The sequence below is a fragment of the Elephas maximus genome, chromosome 1, assembly GCF_024166365.1.
Source record: "Elephas maximus indicus isolate mEleMax1 chromosome 1, mEleMax1 primary haplotype, whole genome shotgun sequence".
Taxonomy (NCBI): domain Eukaryota; kingdom Metazoa; phylum Chordata; class Mammalia; order Proboscidea; family Elephantidae; genus Elephas; species Elephas maximus.
Genome location: NC_064819.1, coordinates 226923240 through 226940107, shown reverse-complemented (window position 1 = coordinate 226940107; position 16868 = coordinate 226923240). Strand labels below are relative to the sequence as shown.

At 43.4% G+C, this 16868-nt stretch overlaps 1 protein-coding gene across 10 annotated transcripts in view; it reads right to left on the bottom strand.

Annotated features, from left to right (window-relative positions):
* Positions 1-16868, bottom strand: part of TIAM2 (TIAM Rac1 associated GEF 2) — a 352591-nt gene that overhangs the window by 114187 nt on the left and 221536 nt on the right. For all 10 annotated transcript variants that reach the window (XR_007519667.1, XM_049904306.1, XM_049904327.1 and 7 more), the window contains 2 exons: positions 11770-11942; positions 8821-9045 (listed from right to left, as the gene is read on the bottom strand). Coding sequence is in view for 9 of the 10 variants with exons in the window: in XM_049904306.1 (XP_049760263.1) it covers positions 8821-9045; positions 11770-11942 (398 nt within the window). In the remaining variant the exon portion in view is untranslated. The remainder of the gene's footprint in view (positions 1-8820; positions 9046-11769; positions 11943-16868) is intronic.

The window sequence follows — 16868 nt, the reverse complement described above, 5'->3', positions numbered from 1 at the left end:
CCGTGTTTCCCAAAGCCCAGAGCAATCACACACTCGCCAGCCAGCCCATCCAGTGTGGACTCCATCAGCTCCATCATCATCCTCCTAGGACAGCCGCCTCCCTCTTTACCCTAATTAACGAAGGGAAGTGCAGCTGGCCCCACCAAGAAATGTAATGAGGCAGGAAGGGAGGAAAAGCCATCTGGGAGGATGCCAGGACTGCCTCACGGTGGTGAGGTTTTGTCCTTATTCACTTGTTTAAAATAATAAACGAAAAGAAAGTACTAACTGGTCTTAATTTACACTCCTCCCCACCTCTGAACTTCAAAAGGACTCCAACATGTGGGCTGGCTGGCCTGGCCTGGTCGACATTGGACATGCTCGAATGAAAGTTGCATCATCCTGCCCCACAAAACACCCCAAAGGCCCTAGAACAGTTTATTTTCAGCAAAGCCTGCTACCACCTACCAGTCTGAAGCACAGCCCTTATTGCTGGGAGCGTCTTGTTTTGGAAAAGGCATTGACAATGGTCTTCTCCACCCAAGTGCTTCAAAGAAAACTTGCTCAGAGACTTTATCTCCTGTGATGTCATCTACACAGTGAGTTCAGCTCTGATTAGGCTATAAATGACTCTATCTGAGGTTCTTCGGGTCTAGGGTAAAAACGTTCCATAAATAAAACTACACAGTGAAGTTGAGACATTTAAATAGTAAGAGGGTAATGAGCTGCTCTTTTAAGGAAGTTTTTAAGAGGTAGTGGAAAAATCATACACTTACATGGTATTTGGGAAATCATGCTCTTATTGGTCTTGATTTGTAAATACCTTTGTAGCTTTATATATCAACATTCTCCAGTCAAAAAAAATCTGATGAATGTACTTCTAAGCACGTGCCTGCCCCACCCCCCACGCACACACCTTTAACATTTCATACTCTTTGTAAAGAGTACCCGGAAGAGCACCACTCTCTCTACAACCACCTGACAAAGTGGCACTGCAAGGTAACTCAGGTTATCAAGGTCCTTTGGGAAAACGAGGTTAAATTACAACCTCAAAAAAACTGCAGATACGGCGAGAATATTTTCAGGTAGAATTTCTGAAGATCGGTCCAAATTGTTTCCTACCAGAAATTCACAAGAAGAATAGGAGAAGGAAGGAACCCTGGTAGCACAACCATTAAGCACTCAGCTGCTAACTGAAAGGATGGCTGTTTGAACCCACCCAGCGGCTCTCCGTAAAGATTACAGCCTAGGAAACCCTATGGGGCAGTTCTCCTCTGTCAAATGGGGTCACTGTGAATCGGGATTGACTCGACAGCACCTCATAAGGGCGTCAGCACAACATGAGAAGGCGAGTGGCTGGGGAAGAGGAAGACAGGGGCTTTGAGAAACCGGGAGGATGTGAGACGCGGTTAGGGCAGGGGGATGGAGAGGGAAGAAATGAAATGACAAATTCTCAGAAAAAACGAAAAATTCGTATTAGGACAACTGGCTTAAAATAAATAATATAATGATTCAGCCAAAGAAGGTATACCACCCAGTGCCGTCGAGTCAATTCATAGCGACCCTATGATAGAATATATGTGATACACCCTAAGGTATAAAAAAAAAAAAAAGGTATAAGAGCCCACAAATGATAATTACCTCAATCCCTTAAAAGACCATCACTTCCGGCCACCTGACTGCTGAAGGACCTTGGATTCCCACGGTGGTTTATATTAGAGCAGTTCCCCTTCCCAAGAAAAGGACAGCACCAATGGGACATCGTAAGTTCACTAACTACGGACAAGGGAATAAAATGCATCTAATGATAATTTTTTAATTAGTTTTAAATGTTTGCTAGGACTTCTTGTGGCAACAAAGAGGGGAAAAGAAAAAAAAAGGCCAGGATGTCCCCACGTTTCCCTTTTCATCCCCTTACCCTAAACATTTGACTATATGTAAGGCTCTGAAAAGGACCTTAGGCAGCAAAAATAATTTGCACTCAACAACAACCTAAAAGTTGGTGGTTCGAACCCACCTAGCAGTGCCACTGAAGAAAGGTGGGGTGATCGGCTTCCAAAAGGTCACAGCCTTGAAAGTCCTATGGAACAGTCCTACTCTGCACACACGAGGCTGCCGTGAATTGGAATCGACTGGACGGCAACTAACAATAACACCAGAACGTTCTTTAGTCTCACGTTTATAAGGCTTGCCTCTCTAAATCACACATTTCTTAGAAAAAAGATTCAGATTTTATAGTTCTTTGTATCTCTTGAAGCTATATGTATCTGTGAGGTATATCAATATTTGAAGACAGAAAAATAAGAGGGAAAAGAACAGGGAAGGAAAAAGACATCATAGTACATGAGAAAAAAAGACAAAAAAGATGAGAAAGATCTAGTCAGAAGAATTGGCTCAATTGTACCATCATTTAGAAATACTGAAGGAGGGGGATGTGTGGGATTAATCTGGTTATTTTACTACTGTCAAGTAATACATTCCAAATGCTTAATGTATCACAAATATATTATTTGAATACATGCCTTTGATCCATTTACTATTTCCAGCCAGAAATGTCTTTCTGCAGATTCCAAACTCTCGGCGCAGTGATTAAGGGCTACAGCTGCTAACCAAGAGGCTGGCAGTTCGAATCCACCAGACACTCCTTGGAAACCCTATGGGGTGGTTCTACTCTGTCCTATAGGGTCACTGTGAGTCACAATCGACTCAGTGGTAACAGGTTAGGTTTTTATGTATATTCAGATAAAAACAATTCTAAACAAGGTTAAACATTCAGACATAAATAGAAGTTTGATAACATGCCATTTAATCTGCAATCTAAGTAAAACACTACTGGTAAAACTGCTTTCTAATAAATCCCTATTGCTGCTAGTTGTTTTGTTTTTGGGCTGCTAGTTGTCATCGAGTCGGCTCCGACTCACGGTGATCCTGTGTATAACAGAACACAGCATTGCCCAGTCTTGCGCCATCTTCACGATCATTGGTATGCTTGAGCCCACTGTTACAGCTACCGTGTCAATCCATCTCATAGAGGGTTCCCCTCATTTTCACTGACCTTCTACTTTACCAAACACAATGTCTTTTTCTAATGATTGGACTTTCCTGATGACATGTTCGAAGTAAGCAAAACAAAGTCTCGTCATCCTTGCTTTTAAGGAGCATTCTGGCTGTACTTCCTCTAAGACTGATAATAAATCAGAGTATACAAATTGTTCTGTCACCTTGGAATTTTGTTCAGGAACCCACCCTTTCTGTAATAATTTACCAAGTGAGAAGAATGAAAATTTCAAGAACACACAAGTCATCTTCACCCTATTCTTCAGTCAAGTCCCCTAATCACTGGGCACCGGACTGGGAAGGGTTGTAGTAAATGCTGTACTGCACCAAGCGGATTCCGCCTCTGAGATCCAGGCATTCTTTCCCGGGCTGCATTCAGTGTCAGCTGCTGACAGCCCACCACCAAAGCCCTCTCTGGGAATGCCTCGATCATAGTTAGAGCCTCTAGCTGGGTACAGCCCATCCGGTGACTGATGATGTGGGGGCACAAAAGCAGGGCCCCCTTACCTTGATGCAGAACCACTGTAACGGACCCCCTATGTGCAGAGCTCCCGTGGATGGGTTGAGACCTCTGTTAAAAATGCATCGAATGTAAGCACCCTCACTCCCTTGGAGCTGTTGGTCCTAGGAGCACTTCCAATAATCCTCCACACCCAGGTCTCCCCCTCAGGGTCTGTTTCCCAGGGAGCAGCATTCCCCAGAAATGCTAGAAATTTCAGTGACACTTGACTAAGTGTTGAGATTGTCTGAGCAAAGCAAAACAAAGATGAAAAAGCCGCTTATCCTCCCTAAGGAGACCTGGTGGCACAGTGGTTAAGAGCTTAGGCCGCAAACCAAAAGGTCAGCAGCTTGAATCCACCAGCCCCTCCTTGGAAACCTTAGGAGGCAGTTCTATTCTGTCCTACAGGTTCACTATCAGTTGGAATCAACTCAATGACAATGGTTTTTTTTTTTTTTTTGGCGGGCGGGGGGAGGTTTATCATCCCTAAAATGCCGACAATAAAGATTAAAAAGCTGCATATCCCCCCTAAGGAGCCTCGGTGGTACAGTGGTAAAGAGCTATGGCTGCTAACCAAAAGGTTGGCAGTTCAAATCCACCAGGAACTCCTTGGAAACCCTATGGGGCAGTTCTACTCTGTCCTACTGGGTCGGTAGGAGTCGGAATCGACTCACGGGCAATGGGTTTGGTTTTTTGGCATTTAAAATGCCAACAGGACAGAAATCAGCTATTTAACTATTAGAGGAATGTGGGACTAGACCAGAGAAAGTATTTTCCTTAGCAGCTCATCTGGTATAAATAAATAAATAAAATACTGGGCTGTTTTCAGGAATCCGCAGACGTGGGAATAGCTATGTTATACTGGACCACTCTTTCCAAATCCATCCATCGCATTAGAATCTGTCTTAGTCATCTAGTGCTGCTATAACAGAATACCCCAAGTGGATGGCTTTAACAAAAAGAAATTTATTTCTTCACAGTAAAATAGGCTAAAAGTCCAAATTCAGGGTGTCAGCTCCAGGGGAAGGCTTTCTCTCTCTCTCAGCCTTCTCATCAATCTTCCCCCAGACTAGGAGCTTCTCTGCACAGGGATCCTGGGTCCAAAGGATGTGCCGTGCTCCCGGCACCGCTTTCTTGGTGATATGAGGTCCCCCAACTCTGCTTGCTTCCCTTTCATCTCTTGAGAGATAAAAGGTGGTGCAGGCCACACCCAAAGGAAGCTCTCTTTACATTGGATCAGGGATGTGACCTGGTAAGGGTGTTACAATCCCACCCTAATCCTCTTTACAATAAAATTACAATCACAAAATGGAGGACAACCACAGAATACTTGGAATCATGACCTAACCAAGTTGATACACAGATTTTTGGGGGGACATAATTCAATTCATGACAGAATCATACCTATCTAATCTTCTAGTGGCTTTAGTGTAGGAATTTCTTTCTCCACAGAGAAAACATATGAGAGAATCAGCTAAGCAAGAAGGAACCACTGAATATTAGGAAAAAAAGATTCAGCCACAATATATTTCAATATGTAAACAGCAACCTCAGGTTATCAAGCATATCACTGTCATCTGTGTTGCAAAGATTTCGGCATCGAATACAGGTAAACCCATATTACAGGCTGTAACCTTTCACCATACCTATTCAATCTGTATGCTGAACGAATAATCCAAGAAGCTGGACTATATGAAGAAGAATGAGGCATCAGGATTGGAGGAAGACTCATTAACAACCTGTTTTATGCAGATGACACAATCCTGCTTGCTGAAAGTGAAGAGGACTTGAAGCTCTTACTAATGAAGATCAAAGACCACAGCCTTCAGTATGGATTGCACCTCAACGTAAAGAAAACAAAAATCCTCACAACTGGACCAATAAGCAACATCATGATAAATGGAGAAAAGACTGAAGTTGTCAAGGATTTCATTTTACTTGAATCCATAATCAACATCCATGGAAGCAGTAGTCAAGAAATCAAACTACACATTGCAATGGGAAAATATACTGCAAAAGATCCCTCGAAAGTGTTAAAAGCAAAGATGCCATTTTGAGGACCAAGGTGTGCCTGATCCAAGCCATGGTATTTTAAATTGCCTCATATGCATGAGAAAGCTGGACAATGAATAAAGAAGACCAAAGAAGAATTGATGCCTTTGAATTATGGTGTTGGCAAATAATATTGACTATACCATTTTTTTTATACCATGGACGATGAATGCAATGCCATTCCTCTTCAAGTTGTCATTTCTGGCATAGTACACCATATGATTGTCCAATTGCCAATACTGGTCCATCTCAGCTCACTAATGCCCAGGATATTGATCTTTATGTGTTCCATTTCATTTCTGATGATTTCCAATTTTCCTAGATTCATACTTCGTACAGTCCAGGTTCCGATTATTAATGGATGTTTGCAGCTGTTTCTTCTCATTTTGAGTCGTGCCACATCACCAAATGAAGGTCCTGCAAGCTTGATTCCATCCACATCATTAAGGTCAACTTTGCTTTTGAGGAGATAGCTCTTCCCCAGTCATATTTTGAGTGCCTTCCAAACTGGTGGGCTCATCTTCCGGTACTATATCCGACAATGTTCCACTGCTATTCATAAGGTTTTCACTGGCTAATTCTTCTCAGAAGTAGACCGCCGGGTCCTTCTTCCTAGTCTGTCTTAAGCTCAGCTGAAACCTGTCTGCTATGGGCGACCCTGCTGGTATTTGAATACCAGTGGCATAGCTTCCAGCATCACAGCAATACACAAGCCCCCACAGTGCGACTAACTGACAGATGCATGGGGGCTACCTAGCCAACTGACTGGAAGAAATCCATATTTATGCCTATTCCCAAGAAAGGTGATCCAAATGAACACGGAAATTACCAAACAATATCATTAATATCACATGCAAGCAAAATTTTCTGAAGGTCATTCAAAAGTGGCTGCAGCAGTATATCAACAGGAAATGCCAGAAATTCAAGCCAGATTCAGAAGAGAACATGGGTATCATTGCTGATGTCAGATGGATCTTGGCTGAAAGCAGAGAATACCAGAAGGATGTTTACCTGTGTTTTACCGACTATGCAAAAGCATTCGACTGTGTGGATCATAACAAATCATGTATGACATTGAGGAGAATGTGAATTCCGGAACACTTAATTGTGCTCATGAGGAATCTGTACATGGACCAAGACGAAGCTGTTCAAAGAGAACGAGGGGATACTGATTGGTTTAAAGTCAGGAAAGGTGTGTGTCAGTGTCGTGTCCTTTCACCATACCTATTCAATCCGTATGCTGAGAAAATAATGAGAAGCTGGACTATGGGAAGAAGAATGAGGCATCAGGATTGGAGGAAGACCGTAACAATCTGCGTTATGCAAATGACACAACCTTGCTTGCTGAAAGTGAAGAGGACTTGAAGCACTTACTAATGAAGATCAAAGACCACAGCCTTCAGTATCGATTACACCTCAACATGAAGAAAACAAAAATCCTCACAACTGGACTGAAAAGATTGAGGTTGTCAAGAATTTCATTTTACTTGGATCCACAATCAACAGCCATGGAAGCAGCAGTCAAGAAATCAAAAGACACATTGCACGGGGCAAATCTACTGCAGAAGACCTCTTTAAAGTATTGAAAAGCAAAGATGTCACCTTGAGGTGCAACTGACCCAAGCTATAGTGTTTTCAATCGCCTCACATGCATGCGAAAGCTGGACAATGGATAAGGACGACAGAAGAATTGACACCTTTGAATTGTGATGTTGGTGAAGGATACTGAATATACCATGGACTGCCAAAAGAACGAACAAATCTGTCTTCAAAGAAGTACAACCAGAATGCTCCTTAGAAGCGAGGATGATGAGACTACGTCTCACATACTTTGCACGTTATTATCAGGAAGAATCAGTCCCTGGAGAAAGACATCATGCTTGGTAAAGTAAAGGGTCAGCAAAAAAGAGGAAGACCCTCAACATAATGGATTGACACAGGGGCTGCAACAATGGGCTCAAACATAGCAACAATTGTGAGGATAGCTCAGGACTGGGCAGTGTTTCATTCTGTTGTGCACAGGGTAGCTATGAGTCGGCCCTAACTCAACAGCACATAACAACAATAACATACCATGGACTGCCAAAGAACCAACAAATCTTGTCTTGGAAGAAGAAGCACAGCCAGAATGTCCCTTGGAAGTGAGGATGGCAAGGCTTTATCTCACATACTTTGAACATGTTATCAGGAGGGACCAATCCCTGGAGAAGGACATCATGCCTGGTAAAGTAGAGGATCAGCAAAAAAGCGGAAGACCCTCAAAGAGATGGGTTGACACAGGGGTTGCAACAATGAGCTCAAACACAGCAACAATTGTGTGGATGGCAGAGGACCCATCAATGTTCTGTTCTGTTGTACACATGGTTGCTATGAGTCAGAACTGATTCGACAGCACCTGGTAACAACAGCAGTGCCTGACTTATGAAGGGGTTCCTTTCTGATGACTCCATTGTAAGTCAGTTCTGCCGTAAGTCAGTTCTGCCGTAAGTCAGAATACCTATTTTTTTTTTTTTAGTTTTCACTATCACTGCCCTTAATTATCAGTATCGTTATAAATCTTATCTTTATTTGTCTTTAAGGGCTGGCAGGAGAACGATAACATCGGTAAATTACATGCTTCATTGTATGTAGCGTTTATACTAACAAAGTTATTATTGTTGTTGTTAGGTGCCGTCAAGTTGGTTCCTACTCATAGCGACCCTATACACAACAGAACGAAACACTACCTGGTCCTGCACCATCCTCACAATCGTTGTTATGCTTGAGCCCATTGTTGCAACCACTGTGTCAATCCACTTTGTTGAGGGTCTTCCTCTTTTCCACTGACCCTGTACTTTGCCAAGCATGATGTCCTTCTCCAGGGACTCATCCCTCCTGGCAACATGTCCAAAGTATGTAAGACACAGTCTCTCCATCCTCGCTTCTAAGGAGCATTCTGTTGTACTTCTTCCAGGACAGATTTATTTGTTCTTCTGGCAGTCCATGATATATTCAATATTCTAACAATACATTGACAATAAGACGTACCAAAAAAAAAAAAAAAACAGGCGGTTATAAATATGGTTCATCTTAACTCGAATCCTTTACAAGTCAGGGACTATGGGTCTTTGCAATGAGAAGCCACAGAAACTTTGTCCCCCACAGGTATAAAGTCATCACCACAGTCTGAGCCTGCCTTCAGTGCCTGCGCCAGTGACCAGTGTGATAGAAGAAAGCACAGCTGCAGGTCGTACCTGGTTCTCTATGGCTTTCCTGTTCTTTGGGTCACTGACCACCGACAGCTGTAGCTCAGCCATCTTCTTCATCTTGCTGTCCATATCTATCTTCTGAAGCAGGTTTTTGGTCTGGTTCTTCAGGAGCCGGACTGTGTCCTCTTTCCCGTGCTTCTTTGCAAAAAGGGACGCACAAGCAGAATGTATGGCAGTCACCCAATTTTCCAGATCTGTCTGGCTAGTAGCCTAAACAAAGGAGGAAAAAAAAAAAACCCATTTGCAATTGCTGGAAATTGTCTCCAAAGACGCAGGCTGGCTCTGCTATGCATTGCCTTAAAAGTACCTTCCCTTCATACATCAGTTATTAAGGGCTGATTTTCAGAAGCAAATCGCCAGGCCTTTCTTCCACAGTTCCGCTGGGTAGACTCAAACCTTTTGGTTAGCAGCTGAGTGCATTAACTCTTTATAACACCCAGAGAACTCCTCACTTCATAAAAATGTGTTTAATTTCAAAAACATACACAATCACTCAACTCAGGCTCTCAGGCTTCCTTAACTCCAGGAGATTCAAGAGAATATGGAGAGCAGAACAGAATACTCACATGGCCCCAAGTAAAAAGGAAAGAAAAACTGGAAACAAACATGCTAATAGGCAACAAAACGGGAATGATGAGAAAACGAAGTCTGGCCACTTAGAGCTACAATATGCTGCTCTCTTTTTAAAAGGCTGTTTTGTCCTCATTTTAACAGAGTGAGAAAATATTAGGACCAAAATACTTAATTTTGAAACCCAGAGATAAGATGACATCTTCAGCATGACCTCAGCATTGAAAAAATCAATAGGAAAAATACTGCGGGAAGTGTATAAAAATGGTAAAGTAGGTGTCACTAAACATGAGATTTACCGGTAATGATTTTTCTTTCTCTATTCTTCTGTATCTCACATATTTGACACAATGATCAGGTCTTATTTTCATATAAGGCAATATTTTACTTTAAAAACAATTAAAAAAAAGTTTGAATAAAGCAGGATGGGCAAAGATGTATGATGATAGGCAGGTGGAAAACCAGCTTAAACTCTCTTGTCTGGAAATAACCAAACACGTTCAAGCCATGGGGTCCATCATCCCATTCGCCTCTGGGGTCACCAACAGGACCTTAATTTTGCCTGAATCACAAAATAAAATATTCACATCACACTTACCTCTACGAAGTCTATGTAGATGGAATCTAAGGTATTAAACTTTCCTACGATTCAGATTAACATCAATTCATTACCGTGCTTGAAAGCATTATGTAAAGTTTTAAGCAACCTTTCTGTTAAGAGATTTCCAAGAAGGAAAATAAAATCTCAGGCCCTGACTCTTACAAGTCAAGTCAGTTTAGGGGCAGCAGTAAGGCTAGAAGCCCAAAGGGTTCACCTTGTAATTGTCCCGGGAAACCCTGTCACAGTGAATCCTTCGGAGAATTCTAGATTCCCAAAGTCAGCCTTGACAACACCATGTTATTCTGAAGGCCCCCAGAGGGCATCAAGGGCCAACTTTAGCAGAGACCTGAACCTAGGACCTATGAGGTTTTCCATGAACTTCCAGCTATATATACCAAACCTGTTCCCATCAAGTAGATTCCGACTCATAGTGACCCTACAGGACAGAGTAGGATGGCCTCATAGAGTTTCCAAGGAGCAGCTGATAGATTCAAACTGTCAAACTTTTTGATTAGCAGCCGAGCTCTTAACCACTGTGCCACCAAGGCTCCCTACACACAGTACTAGGGTTGAATCGGGAGGCAACTGAGAAACATCCTTCACCTCCTGGCTATCACCCCCACTTCTCTTGCATTAATGATTAATAATAGAATTTTTTTAGCACTTAATACATGCATATTATATTATTTCCCATAAAGCAATCCTAGGAGCTATTATTATCCTACTAGTTAAAGGGTCTGAAGCTCAGAGAAGTTTAGTAAGTTCTCCAAGATGACATACATACTCAACAGTAGAGCCAGGATTCAAACTTTATCCTGATCCCAATACCAATAGCTTGGTACCACCACAGTCTACAACTTCTCATTTGCTATAAAGTTGCTAAAAGTCATACCAGCAGATAACCCAAATCTTAACCTCATAAGACCACTTCCACAGGCAAATTAGACCTTATGGAATTTGTTTATGAGGGTTTTCCTAAAAAAATCTTTCTGAACTTTCATGGGAATTCTTGGGAACAACCTAAGCCTCTCTTAGCCAAGTTCTCAGAAAAGCCTCAACTTTGGGAATTTCAACATGGGACTTGCTAGATGGTGACCCACTTCAGAAGAGGGTTCATAATTTTTTCTCTTTTTATCCTGAAGAGCCTCTCACAGGCCACAGCCTGGCATTCCAAGGGCATCCAATAATGCCTGCTGTATGAACAAATCAAGTTGTGATTGCCCCAATATGTCTGGCAGCTAGGAGTCTATTGCCTCTTTCTTAGGCCAAAACCCAAAACCTAACCAAGCGTTTGTTGTTGTTGTTGTTAGCTACAGTCAAGTTGTCCTCTGAGTTACAGCAAACCCATGCACAACAGAAAAAAACACTGCCTGGGCCTGCTCCACCCCTGTGACGGGTTGTAGATCTGATCGTTGCGATCCCTAGGGTTTTCACTGGCTGATTTTTGGAAGTAGATCACCAGACCTTCCTTGCTAGTCCGTCTTGGCCTTGAAACCTGTTCAGCATTATAGCCACACGCAGCCTCCACAGACAGGTGGTGGCTGCACATGAGGTCCACTGGCTGGGAACCAACCCCGGGTCTCCTGCACCGAAGGCGAGAATTCTACCACTGAAGCACCACCAATGCCCCCCACTAAGCTTTTACTCTGTTTAATTTTAAGTTCTGCCTCTTCCATTTTGTTCCTTCTCATCCTAATAGTATAAAATGGTTTCTCTTACTCCCACCATTCCCCAAACCTACGCTTACAAAGCACCTGCAGTACCTGGAAAAGGTAGACGTCTCCAAAGGAGTTGCTGAGGCAGAACACATTCTCCTTCTTGGGGTGCTCGGGGACAGACTGGACCATGCTGTCTTCTGCAAGCAGAGCATACCGAGGGCCACTACTCTGATCTGAGGAATTCTTGCCATAGGTCTCATAAAACAGCAGGGTGCATCCTGTGAGAGAGAGGCAAATATCATCCTGTCACCTGTCTTAGGATTGAATAAAGGAATGGGAAGGCAAGTGACGCAGCCAACGAAAACCGGAGTGAGACATAAAATGAACAGAAACTTGGTAAACAAGGAAAAGACAGTGTCTGAGATATACCTCCGTGTATTTGCGTTAACTTAAATGAAAATGAGAGGTTGTTGTAAATATAATATCCATCAGAACAATAAAAAAAAACAAAAAACAAACCCAGTGCGCTCAAGTCAATTCCGAGTCATAGCGACCCTGCAGGACAGAGTAGAACTGCCCCATAGAGTTTCCAAGGAGCACCTGGCAGATTCGAACTGCCGACCCTTTGGTTAGCAGCCGTAGCACTTAACCGCTATGCCACCAGGGTTTCCATAAGAACAATACCAAGCATTTATTATTGTTTACTCTGTGTGATGGTTAATTTTATGTGTCAGCTTGGCTACACCAGACTCTCTGTAGACTCTGTTATGATGCGGTTACATGTGCTAAATCAGGTGGCCTCATGTTGCTGATCACCCTCCATAATGTGGGTCGGCCTCATTCAACCAGTTAAGGCCTTAAGGATCAAAAAGGGAGTTTTACTTTTGGTATATTCTGCTTTCAGACTATAAATAGGCATCTTGCCAGAACTTCCTCACCCACCACTCTTCCCATCACCTGTAGACTTTGGGGACACAAGACTGCAGGAATTTCCAGCCTGCCACCTGAACTACGGACTTTGGACTTGCCAGGTCCCCACGAGCACATAGCCAATTCCTTAAAATCAATCAATCAATCAAACAGCCAATGAATCTCTCTCTCTCTCTCCACACACATACACACACAAATACGTACATAATCACACATCTTACTGGTTCTGTTCCTCTAGAAAATCTGACTAAGACACTTTGTGTCAGGAACTCTTCCAAGTACTTTGCATGCACTGGCTCTTTGGATCCCACAGCAACCCTATAAAGTAGGTGTGGTTATTAACCCATTTTACAGATGAGAAATCTGAGAGAATAAATAACTCGTCCTGGTCCCACAGCTGAACATGGTAAAACAGGGATCTGAACCCAGCATTCTGGCTCCAGAGCCCTCATTTTGCAGCACAACACCACATCACTTCAGAGATCCAAATGTGAGAGAAAGGAGGAAACCCCTTATTCATTAACTAAGGGAAAGTCTGCGCTTAGAATGCCTGATAACTAGAAACTGAGTCAGCCTGGGGAACACTGCCATTTATGAGAAACAAATCTGTTTAATCTCCAAATAACCATGTGAAGAAACTTAATATTTTTATCTCACAGTGATGGGAAATATTACATAATCTTACTAATTTGGAACAAGGGAGAAGACAGGCAAAATATGCTTGAATTTTGAAATATTTCTATACAAATGCTACTGTACAGTAAAACCTGCAAAAGCTGGAACTTGTGTAAGGCAGAAACCTGTCAGAGAAGGAAAACTCAAATATTTTCTACTAATAGAGAGCAACAGAAAAAGTAGTTTAAGACTGCACCCTTGCAAAGGTGGAAAACTTGAGAGATCCGGAAAAACGAGGCAGTCCTGGCGAGTTCCGGATCTTCTAGATTTCACTGTACATGCTTTCAAATGCATAGCTCTAAAGTATTTCAGGCAGAAGCGATTAGGGTCTGCTTTGATAATTAGATAGAAATGCCTTATAATTATTAGACACAATTTTTAAGCAAATTGATGCCCCTAAAATGCTCCTAAGTATGTTCTCTTACATGGGTGTAACAGCCTTCAGACCTTCATCCAACAATCGTTAGCGCTTAGGTGCTGAGCTCTGGCCTACAGATACGAATGACGTGGCCACCACCCACGCTTTTGGAAAAGACCCTTTATACTGACATTAAAGAAATGGCGGCCTGCTTTCAGCTGTAGTGTAAATGAATGGGGTCCACTAGACGAATCATCATTTATAAACGTTTGAAAAAAAAACACTTGCCACTGAGTGGACTCTGACTCATGGCGACTGCGTGTATGCAGGGTAGAACTGCGCAAGGATGTGACATTTTAGAAGCAAATCGCCAGGCCTTTCTTCCAAGGCACCTGTGGGTGGGTTCGAACTGCCAACCTTTCGGTTAGTAGTCGAGGACTTAACCATTTGCGCCACCCAGGGATTTCCATAAAAGTTTATGTTTTAAAAATCATTTTACCTTTGGCAGTTTCATTTCTAAGTTTAAAAATCTCGACGTAAATAAACAAATTTATATCATGTAACCCTAGGCAGCTGAGACCTGAGAAACAAAGGCCTGCACCCGGCTCAGGCTCCAGTGACAGCACCGCCCGGACAGCGTTTTCTTTACGACGGTACTCTGTGATCTGAGAGACACTGCGGAAACTTTCCTCCTGCAAACAAAATCCATCCTGACCATGCGCCTGATGGAAACGAGGAGGAACGACCAAAGGAGCAAGGGGCTTATGGCCAGCGCTGCTTTTTGCAGGTCAGAGCCAATCTCTTTTTCCAGCCACTGATGCACTTAGGGAGTCCTGGGGTGGAGCGAACGGTTAAGCATTTGACTGCTAATGGAAGACTGGTGGTTCGAGTCTACCCAGAGGTGCCTCAAAAGAAAGGCCTGGTTATCTGCTTCCGAAAGGTCACAGCCATGAACACCTCATAGAGCAATACTACCCTACAAACACGGGGATGCGATGAGTCTGAATCAACCTGAGACACCTGGTTAGGTTTTGGTCTGGGACGACACACTTAGACACAAGGATCCCAATCTTTCTCTTAAGGAAGGCCTGTTGGACATCACAGCTATGTCTGCAGCCTGCCCTGGTGGGGGACCCAAGGGCCGGGTAAAGGTGACCAAACAACGTTAGCTGCCCTCAAGTCCAAGTTCTCCCCGGTGGGTGTACGTTCACTTCTCGGCTTCCCAACAGCACTGGCTGGAATCATTACAACCAGAGGAAATGAACATGAACTTGGGCAGATGCCAAGATGCTGCCGAACCCAACGTGTCCTCTACAACAAGCTGCTGCTCTCACATGGAAGCCTTAAACCAAAACACGACGCCTCATTTTGGAGCCAGGTCAGGACGCAAAACAACACGCAGAGCTTGGTTGCTATTGAATTCAAAGAACAGGAAATGAGTTTTAAATCTGTTACATCAAATTTAACCTAAAGGAGCTCTGTGTCTCTAACCTTGGGGCTCTGAGGCGGATGGAAAGGGGCTGCAGCAGCATCAGTAAAGTTTCCTGCCACCAACCAACCAGCAGACTGCAGCTGTCACCCCCACCCGCTTCCAGCCAGGACCGGTGTTGGACTGGAGGGGGGACAGTGGAAGCTCTTATTTATGGCGGCAGTTGGGTGTACAAGAATAGACGAGGTAATGTTAGTAGAAATACTACTGGAGGAAGGAGAGCACCTAGGGTTCGTCTTCCCTCAGATCCACCTTTTCTCTGACACCCTTTGTTCTCACACCTACCCTGCCACCGGCCACTCTCAGGGCAGAGACACCAGTGCCCTTAAATTACTTCATGAACTCCCTTCCTGGAACTGGTCCCTGAAACTAGTGCCCTGGGTAGCATAAATGCTCAGCTACCAACCTAAAGGCTGGTGACTTGAACACATCCAGTGGTGCCGCAGAAGAAAGCCTTGGCAATCTGCTTCTGTAAAGACTACAGCAAAGAAAACTCTGTGGAGTTCTACTGTGTAACACACGGGGCCACCATGGGTCAGAACTGACTTCATGGCAATGGGTTTTATTTTTTCCCTCCTGAAACTGCACTTGCTGATGTAGTGGTTCAGAGCTCGGCTGCTAAACAAAAGGTAGACAGTTCGAATCCACTAGCGCTCCTTGGAAACCCTATGGGGCAGTGCTAGCCTGTCCTATAGGGTCACTGTGAGTCAGCATCAACTGGACAGCAACAGGTTGGTATGCAAAAATTGAAGAACTCCTTCAACTTCCTTAGCCACGATGTTCCCCAGGACCCAGATCCAGAGCTGGGAAAGATGCCTTCAGTAGGCGCCAGACGTTGGTTCCCGGGGTTTCATAAACCCTCCAGTTTGCTAGAAGAAGGTGTTACTTGAAGAGGACAGCCACAAGAGCTTACGGTGATCACAAATGAGGCCTTGTCTGCCAGGCTGGTGGTGTCTCAGTTTTGATTCAGAGAGAAAAAGAGAACTAGAGCAGAGCAATGCCGTGGGCTCCAGGGGTTTCACACCTACTGTCCCAGACGCAGGGAGACATGGGCCACAGTTGTGCTTTTCTCCAGCGATAAGACAAGGTGTCGCCCGATAATGAGGTGTGACTTTTGAACACCACCTTCAGTTCCTCTGGGAGGATTGTGCAGAACTGTCAGAGGCTGCGAGATAGTTGTTCCTATTTACGTCTGTATCAATCCACACTGTATTGATTTAGAGCCCTCCCGTTTCCTCACAGGATATTCACGTTTCTCCAAATTTATACAGCCACAGAGTGAGGCAATTCTAATTTTTAAATGGCAAGACTTGTGAAAAACTTGTATCATCTTGATAAAACAATTTTTTAAATATTATTTGGACTCACTTCTATTTCCTTTACATTAAAAAAAAAAAAAAAAACCACATTTGTTTGTTATGATAACAATTAGACTTTCCTATTTCACCAAGGCTGGGATTGCACAGATCAAATAATCCACATGTTATTCTCGGTGACACAAACTAGCTAAGGAGGGCGCCTCTCTGGAATTCATGTGCAGAACAGGAAATTCAGGATGCACATGGCAAAAAATTAAGCTACATTTGCTTACTTATTTGTTTTTCTTCCAGATACAGGGAAAGTATCGAACAATGGTACCAAACCAAAACCAAACCCGTGCTGTTGAGTCAATTCTGACTCATAGCAACCCTGCAGGACAGATTAGAATGGCCTCATAAGGTCTCCAAAACTGCAATCTTTATGGAAGCGGAC